At 38.9% G+C, this 9,409-nt stretch overlaps 1 protein-coding gene across 2 annotated transcripts in view; it reads right to left on the bottom strand.

Moving 5' to 3' along the window:
• Positions 1-9,409, bottom strand: part of mindy2 (MINDY lysine 48 deubiquitinase 2) — a 30,071-nt gene that overhangs the window by 8,624 nt on the left and 12,038 nt on the right. The window contains exons 4-8 of one of the 2 annotated variants that reach the window (XM_082542586.1): positions 8,630-8,788; positions 6,598-6,700; positions 5,500-5,642; positions 2,035-2,208; positions 950-1,141 (exon numbers count right to left, since the gene is read on the bottom strand). In XM_082542586.1, coding sequence (XP_082398712.1) covers positions 950-1,141; positions 2,035-2,208; positions 5,500-5,642; positions 6,598-6,700; positions 8,630-8,788 — 771 coding nt within the window. Of the gene's footprint in view, positions 1-949; positions 1,142-2,016; positions 2,209-5,499; positions 5,643-6,597; positions 6,701-8,629; positions 8,789-9,409 lie in introns of those variants that run through there. The other variant, XM_082542587.1, reaches the window with a different exon arrangement.

Below are 9,409 nucleotides of genomic sequence, written 5' to 3'. Positions count from 1 at the left end.
TTATATATCACACTTGACCTCTGACCTCTCCTTCAAAGTGAATAGATTGATCTGATGGTCAAAGTAGTAATGATATATAGAGTTATTTAAAACTGCATCTCTCACTGCAATTGTTTGTATTAATGACATATAGGCACACTGGGAATGTTAAATGGGTATATCATGTACTTTGGACCTCTGACCTCTTCTTCAACATTTCTGAAATGATACTGATATATGGAGATTTTAAATATCACATCATTTACATCCAAATATTATGCCACATTTGGCTAATTTCACTTTTACATTTTACTTTACCCTCTCTTTCCTTCCAGAACGTTATATCTGCTTTTTTTGTAAAACAGTCAATTGAAAATTCGTGAATAACAACAACAAAAATGTGAATTTTTAGACAAAGACGGGCGAGGCTGAGATGGTTTGGACATGTGCAGAGCAGGGATAGGGGATATTTTCGACAAAGGATGTAGAAGATGGAGCTGCCAGGCTGGAGGACGAGAAAGGAGCACAGGGAAGATAAATGGATGCAATGAAGGAGCACATGCAGAGGGTTGGTGATAGAAGAGGACGCTAGGGATAGGGTGTGATGGAGAGAGATGCTCCACTTGGGCGACCCCTAAAAGGAGCAGCCGGAAGAAAAATGTAAAAAAGGAGAAAAGCTGTATAAAGAAACTGATGTGAATAAAACTGAAGAGTTTTACTTTTATCTCCTGTTCTCTGTTTTATTTCTTTTTGTCCACTTTCTGAATTTTATACTCTGCTCACACAAATTAAGGAGAAAAAGGATGATTATTTGCTATCACCTTCCCCTTTTCATCATCAGTTCCTCCTTTGTAATTCCGCTCTCTGATGCAGACATCTTTCCGTTTCCAAAAGGCAAACTTTACCCTCCGTGGTTCATAAAATTACCTCCTTTCTTACCTGCTATCTCCCTATCTCCCACCCTCCCTACCTGTGCGTGTGCTGCTGCTGCCACCGCCGCCTGCTCCTGCTCTTGCTCCTGGTAGTACTGGGAGGCTCGTCGGTCCTCTTCCTCCTGAAGCTTTTTCGCCAACTCTAGATCACTGATGCCTTCTGGGAGTTGTTCCCACTGTAAGTCCTGGCTTTGCTGCTCCTGCTGCAGTGACAGCGCCATCAGATAATCCTGATAACAGACATGAACACACATATAAAGGTGGAGAAAGAATCACCTATGAGCAAATCTATCACTGCAACGCTTAAATCCATCAAATACTGTGTTATGGTTATTGAACAGTTGGTCACAAGCCTCAAGTTTTTCCTTATTCGGAGAAACAACTGTGTCTGTCGTCTACTTTGTCAGAGTGCATTATCTAAAGTGTTTCCTTGTCTATGCTATGCACAGTGTCGCTGTAAAGATGGTGAATTTTTTTCTTCATCTAACTGAAGTCATGAGTCGTCCATAAAATACAGTTTTCTTACAAAACCAGTTTTGCTGATAAAGAGTGCTAGACCTGAGTAAGCAAGAAGAATAAAAAGTAATAGCCCCTCTGTTCATGTCTCATTGGTGCATGTGTGGGAGCGAGGCAGAAAATCTGTGTTCAATCTATTTTGGTCCACCGAGAAGAAGACAGCTGTGAAACAGGTAAAAGAGCATCACAGACAAACACAATGCATTGATAGGGACCACAGTGAAGCATGCATTAGAGGGGGGCAAGGTGCCATGCAGCCTTGCCCGGTGCTATTCAGGCTGCCCTGTATGTGATTTGCACTGGGAGCTACAACACATTTATTATTTAAGAAGTTTCCATTATATTTTTTTTTAGCCTGGGTTGACGCAGAGTTTATTTCTTTGGCTTCATTTCCCGTGTCTATTCACTTCGATAATTCTGTGTCTCATGGGAACTGGTGTTGTGTTTCATTGAGGCCAATGCTTTAAAGCAGCTAAAAAAAAAACAAACCAAAACGTTACTTTGTGTCACACTGATGGTGTGAAAAGCACAACACATTTAAACACATCACGGTCTGGACGGGAATTGTTACTGGTTCTGCTAGTCTTGCCTGCATCAGTGCTCAGACCTGGTCTATCTGATCCTGCTGGCCACGGTATACAGTCTCTGGATCAGAAGGAGGCCGCAACCTGAACTCCGAATCGCAGAAATTGCCGTCGCCGTCAACGTTGTGCAGACTTTCCCAGACAACCTTCTCCTCCGTCAGGAAACCTTGGTCTGTAACCAGAAGGTACAGCTGGCCCTGGGAAACAACACACACAGATTACACACATCTTATCAGTGTATACAAACATGCTGTTAGTACAATGTGTATTTGTTATTACCACAAAGGAGGTGAAGGACTTTCAAAGGTTATTTGTCAGATTTGGACAATGTGATAGCGCTGAAGGTCAAAGTAAGCAGTCTCAGTTCCAGAATTTATCAGCTTTGTGGAGCCAGAGATTATTGTCTACCATTTTCTATTTTCATCATTTAAATGATCATTATTAATAATACATGCCAATGCCACAATATTAGTTGGTCTGTTGGTGGTGTTGGCAAACTGATTTACAGGACTCAGGACAAGGATGGGTACCGATATCCGGTGCCATTATGGCACCGGTTCTGACATAAACGGTAGTAACCAGACCGAAAAGCAGCGCACATTTCGGTGCTTTTTTTTTCTCCCTGAGATGTCATACACTTTGGATTCTAGCCGATCATTTTACCTTTCCAAGTACAGTAGGCGGGCCCAGGTACGTACGTTCTTTTAGAGCAGAGCTACAGATTAAAAATGCCCAAGGCGAAGCGGTCACAAGTCTGGCTGTACTTCACAGCAAAAGATGCAAACTCAGCAGCCTGCAACAAGTGCTTTAAGCTGATACTGTGCAAAGGAGGTAACACCTCGAATCTGATGAAACACCTGGCGACGCATAGCATTTTTTTAAAAGCTATCAAATGTACCGTATTTGATAGCTTGCTGCGAGACCTCACACAGAGCACATCTACTGCGGGTGTGGCAAATCTCCATTAGCGAGTTAGCTCGGATCGCTCCGTGTGTAGGGCTGGACCGTGCTTATCATTTTGCAGAAAAAAAAGAGACTGCTAAAAATAAAAACATAGGAGGTTTTTGGACAAAGTTTGTGTTCTCCATTCTTTAAGCACCGGTTCGAGCACCGGCATCATTTCAAAAGTATCGATTTGGCACTGGTATCGGATAAAACCTAAACGATACCCATCCCTACTCAGGACCCCAGCTTTTACAGGCCATCAGGCCATCAGACTGCTGAACACGTCATAGACACCTCACCTTCACTACTGGAACTTCAACATTATGCACTACATACTGTACACTAATGCCACTGTTTTGCACATGTCTCAACTCTGTATATTTTTATATATTTTATTTATTGTTGACTCTATTTAATTTGTAAAATATGTGTATACACACACACACACACGTAGAAAAACATTTAGTATACACATCCCGAAATTATTATTTTTTGCATATACTATTATATATTGTACATATATTTATTAGTTTCAGATTTAGCCATTCGTATATTTTGCCTGTTTATGTTATTGTATTTTGCACAACTCTATTGCTTGTGAAGCTCGCACACAAGAATTTCACTCGCTTGTGCTGTACCAATGTACCTGCACATGTGATGTGACAATAAAAGTGATTTGATTTGATTTGATTTACCATATAAATGTCACCTTAGGCCACTGTTAAGTGGTTGCCAGGCAACATGATGGTGTAAAAAAAAATTACATAATTTTAACGTTTTGAGGCTATTAGATGTTACTAATAGTTACTGTTGCAACATTAAAATATGATTCTTTTATAAGGTTTTACAGGTGCATTAGTTAAAGTTAAAAATGGGTCACTTTAGTCTGTTGCTAGGTGGTTGCTAGGTAACATGGAGAGATAATATGTAATCTAGATAAGAACCTTCAGAGGCCTAAGATGTGCCTGTGTGCCAGTGTGGTTGTTGAATTTTGGATCATGGAACGAGTATGTAGACAGACAAAGTTATATTATTACTCTTATTGTTATTTTCCTTATAATTATGATTATTATTATAATGAGTTTGGTTACAAAATATTAAGTTGAGGAAATGTTGATTGTTCTATAATAATAAACTCTTTCACAGGATTAACTCTTTTGATGTCGGACATAAAGTGCTTCGGTATTTATCTGATCCCCTTCCTCGGATCCCCATATTAATTATTTGAAGGAGAATTATTTATGAAGAATAAAAACAACGTGCCAGTGTTCAGATTAAATCACATGCTAGACCCTACACATACAGTCTTCACAGATAAATAAGGCTGTTTAGCATGTATGTGTACAAGTTCATGCAAAGGTCTGCTTTGGAGTGATTACAAGAGACCATGGGCTGTTATTATGCTTTGTCTGATGGTTGTTGGGCACACACATGCACTGCTTTGCTTATATTGGCAACAAGTGTACTATTCAAAATGAAAGAACAGACACTCACTTCCCCTTCCGTGGATAACAGGAAAGGTTATTCCCTGCTGCAGATATATGGTAAGCAATGACCCTCTTAGGGTCACTGTGAATGTGGTGTCTAATGTTATGTACACATAAATAAACAGCTTTCTTCAGACTGATGAATATATTAAAGCATATCATTAACTACACAGATGCCACTTAAAGGCAAAAGAACTACTCATCAGAAACAAGAAAGTGGTTGAGCTGTTCTCTGTGAGCTCAACTGTAACTTATTAACACTTCAGTAGGTTTGTTATGCATGTTGTGTAGCCCCTCCCACTAGGTCATTTGGACACTGCTCTCCCAGGTGAACATCCTCTGTGCAACCAATTGCACCTCGATTGAAAAAAAAAACACGTTATATTATTTTTACGTTATTTTAATCGTTTTACGATTATACTTTGTGTTCATATATCACATACAATCTACAACAACTGACATTTAAAGGGCTGCAAGACTTGTTGCTGCTAGAGGGACAGATGGTATCATGACGTCCTGACCCATTTAAGCTGTTGCAATGTAGCAGTGGCTTCTTACATAAATCTCAACTCTTTACCCCTTTAAAGCATACTAAGAGTAACTCTTGAAGCTCTTTTCTGAGCTGAGCAGTTTCTGTCATATTCCAGACCTGCTTATGGAACAGAACGACTGGGTGTCGACAGGGTGGTCTCTGTCTATGCAACTACCCTTGGAAAAATCGTCAAACCTTGTCTTTATTGATATATACTAAGGTATCAAAACTTGCCATTAAGAGTTATCAGGTAGTAGTGAGGCTACCTGATAACTTACGTAGTATTACTCTTCTGAATAGTCGTTTTTCACTATTTCATTGATGGCGCAGAGGTTTTCATTTACTGTAGATGAAAGAGGAAACAACATGGAGGAATGATGACCTTTCATTCTTGGAGTGAACCAAATAAAGCCCAGTGAAGGTTGCCAAATGCCGTCTTGATCAGGAAAATATATTAAATGCAAGTTACATCAATAAGGTTCACAGTCAGAGCAAATATGCTGTTACTTTTTTGGTAGTTTTACCTTGTACTTGATCATGGTGCTGAAGTGATTATTCCTGAAAAAGACGCAGAGCTCTCCCTCCTGTACCGTAGATGTGAGCTCACACAGTCCATGGTAAGTCAGCTGGGTGGCTGTGCTGTTTAAAAACTGCTCTGCTACGATGCCTAATGAGAGAGAAGAGAAAAAAAAAACACAAAACAGAAAATTAAATGAAGTTAGATTAGAAAATGAAGAAACACTGATGACTTTTAATTGGTTTAAATTCCTTGGGGAATATAAAGCAGATTTAGGTGACTATAAATTTTAGTTCCTTTGTTTTGATTAGCTTTACGTGCTAGATCCCATAAAAGCTATTTTTGTCATTGAGCTACCACTTGGATGAGTCGCCTGGACTCCAATCAAGCAATCCCAGTTCATTCATGAACACAGGTCGCTACTTGGAAAGCTTTGTGGAAATTCTGCTGTAATGTCTATCCTCACTCTGAGCAACTCTGACTCTCTGCTCGAACTGGCAACCTTTACAGTCACATTTGACATCTGTACAACAGAGCAGCATTCAAAACTCAAAATCAGTGGAATGCTACCACTGAGAAACACTCTACCCTAGATTGTGAATGAATCTTTTAAAGATTTAATCAACTTTACACAAAACTCAGTTTTCTCAGAATTTAATCTCTGTCCAAGATAATTAAATGAACCATATCGGGACATCGACTAATGCGGTGATGTGTCGATGTGGTAGCAGCCCAGCTGACAACTACTTAGGAAGCTCAGTGTTGATTGAGCAAATATTTAGTTGAGAAGTTACAGACAGCTGGTAGGAACGCTGTGAGCCGAGGAAATAGGTCATTTGATGAGTAGTCACAAGTATGTCCTGGTTTTTGTTTAAACTCAGTCTGTGGTTTTCTGGGGAAGCATGTCTAATGTAATGCCAACAAAAAAATGTTTCACATTTTTTTGTTTTTTAAAAGAAAAAAAAAAGAAAAATCTTTTTATTATTTTACTAAAATGTACAACTTTTCTCTTTTCTCACCAGCTTCAAGTACACAGGATCAAAAGAGAAGAAATGGGAGACTAGAAAGCAGTCGGGCAGATCAGGAGAGTAGAGAAAGCACTTACCTTCTCCTGCCAGCTCACTGTTGTCTGACTGTTTGCAGGATATTATCTTTTCGACCAGCTGGTTATAGCTGCAGTTGCCCACTGCCTTTACAATATCATGCATCTGTAAACAAAGATAAAAAGTGTGGGAAAGAACATTCAACAAGCTTTGATGTTGTTTTACGAAAAGCTGCAGAAAAACCAAAAGAAAATTTATGACAGCAGCTCCCCAAAAAGTTAACTTATTTAAATCTGTTACACTCACCTATTAAGTCTTTATACAGATTACACACTTATAAAGAACATGACCTTTCATTAACGTTTCTCAAAAAGACGATCAAATGGGAGAGTGCACTTTAAAAGGTCACCTTTTACTTTCAGATCTGTTTTTGCTGTAAACATCTGCAGACTCATAAGGACTTGGAGAACGATTAGATAAAGAAAAGCTGATAAAATAGAACAAAAATAAAACTTTCAAAGAAAAGGTGAGCTGAAACTGGTACAAGAGTAAATTCTAATTACGTGCTAATGGAGAGGTACGGTGTGAGCTGCATTTGGAGACTAATTCCAGTAGCTTGTATTGAAATGAGGAGATTGCCACCTACACTCATCATTTCTGTTCATGTCCAGAATAAAGAGCTTTCTGTTAAGGTGCATGCGTTATAGTGGATGGCTCATTTTTTTTAAAGGTTGGAGACCTCCTCCTCTCTCTGACAGGCTCCTAAGCCATGAACCAACTCAACCTCTCAGGTCCTCTGAAGCAGAACAAATGATTGTTCTCCGACTCGCCCCTGATACTGGAGACGCTGCTGGAACAAGCAACCACATCGTGCTCTGATAATGTTGGCACACATATTGGACGAGTTTAAAACCAAATGAAAAACATTCTTGTTCATCTTTTTAATTGTCATTTCTTTTATCCAATCATTTTTAACATTATTTTTTTTCTTTTCACAAATCTAATAATAACACCCTAAGACTAAAGTCTTTGTGCTCCAGGTGCCCCCACTGAATGTATTATAAATTGGTTTCTAAAGCTTAATCCACCACCACAAAACATATGGAAGTAAAAGCATGCAAACATATCAAATTAGCTAAAAGTCATTGAAGCTACAAAATCTCTGTTTTATAAAGCTTTTTAACTCTGCAATGGCCTTATAATTACAACAAGGTGCTTCAATCCACATCTCTTTCTATTCTTTTTGGCACATTTTTTTGTTTAATCATTTATTAATTTCCTCCCTGTTTGTGGGGTTAATCAGAACAATTTGTTTTTATGCTCTTGTTTTGACATTAATTTTTAAAGCGTCATATCGAGGATGTAAAGTCATGTGGCATGCAAATAAAGAAAAACATGACCTGTCGAAATGTAAAACTGCTTGAAAATGATGCTGCACTGTATGAGATGTTAGAATAAAGCACAGATTAAAAAACAAAAAAGGGGGCAAGTCAATACATGGAGACATGTGAACATGAAAGAGGATGTGCTGAAGTTCAAACTGAGCATCAGAATGGGAATAAAAGGTGATTTAAGTGACTGTGGTTGTGGCAGATGGGCTGATGTGAGTATTTCAGGAAGTGTTAAATTACTGAGATGTTCCCACACAACTATCTCGAGGTTTACAAGCCTGAAAAAGAGAAAATATCCTCGGACCTGCAGTTCTCTAGCTGAAAATGTCTTCAATATGATAGGAAGGCAAAACTACCTCAACTAACCATTCATTACACCCAATGTATGCAGAAGAGCATCGTTTAATGCACAGCATGTAAAACCTTGAAGCAGATGGGCTACAGCAGCAGAAGACCCAGGTGCTGCTCCTGTTAGCTAAGAACTGAAAATTGAGGCTACAATTTGCAGTAATAAGTTAGAACAAGACTACTTAATTGGACTACAACTAAAATGAATTCAACGTCCAACGTATATGTGTGGAGAAAAAAAACAAAACAAAAAAAACCACAAAAAACACAAAACTGAGAGTATTCATATTATGTTGAAGAAAAAGAAAACGGGCCGATTTCTACGGCAGTAAAGGCAAAATAAGATCCATCTCACCTGGGGGTCAACCAGCCAGCCGTGGTAAAGAGGGATGTCCAGCAGATCAAACACAATGCATTCTGGGGTGTACTCAAAGACTCGCACCCCGGTGAACTTCACATTCACGTCTAGACCTGTCTGCAGCTTATGCAACACTGCCATGGCATCACTCATGTTCTAGAAAACAGAAAGGACACAGCGCAGCAGCGTGAGACACAGATGTTATACAAATCAAATTGAACTGATCAGAAAAAATGCAAGTAATCACAACAGTTGCTGGGGTCCTCGTGGATCAATTTCTAGAACTTTAAAATAAACCATTAGCTGTCACTTACACCAATACAAAAACCTGCTTTCATGTAGTTTTGCCAGATCACATTATTTTATTGTAGCGGAGTTATTTTCATATATACTGCTCTTTTTACTTTTTGCTCAATCAGTCAACTTCATGCAATTAAATATTCCTGTGATTATTTCACGCCGTAACAAACTACACACAGTTCATCTTTTCATCTAAACTCAACGACATCAGTATATGTTTTAAGCGGCTAATAATAATATTTTATTTTTTCCTTTCAAAAATTCAAGTAAAGCAGATTTTTACTTTTTGTTTGCTTGCAGCAGTTGGTAAGATCAACTTCAAATGTCGTTTCTTCCCTCAATGTGTCATGTCTTTATGACCAGATGATGGGAGATGACTCACTGTAGCCGAAAGATGCACTGACGTCACTTTTTCGCATGATACCACCCCCCCCTGCCGCTATCACACTGTGACAAAACAAACCCACTGTGGCTGCT

This window comes from Aulonocara stuartgranti (genome assembly GCF_965226115.1).
Source record: "Aulonocara stuartgranti genome assembly, chromosome: 1".
Classification (NCBI taxonomy): Eukaryota; Metazoa; Chordata; class Actinopteri; order Cichliformes; family Cichlidae; genus Aulonocara; species Aulonocara stuartgranti.
Note: the sequence above shows the minus strand (reverse complement) of the source record. Positions and strands in the feature narration are given on the sequence as shown.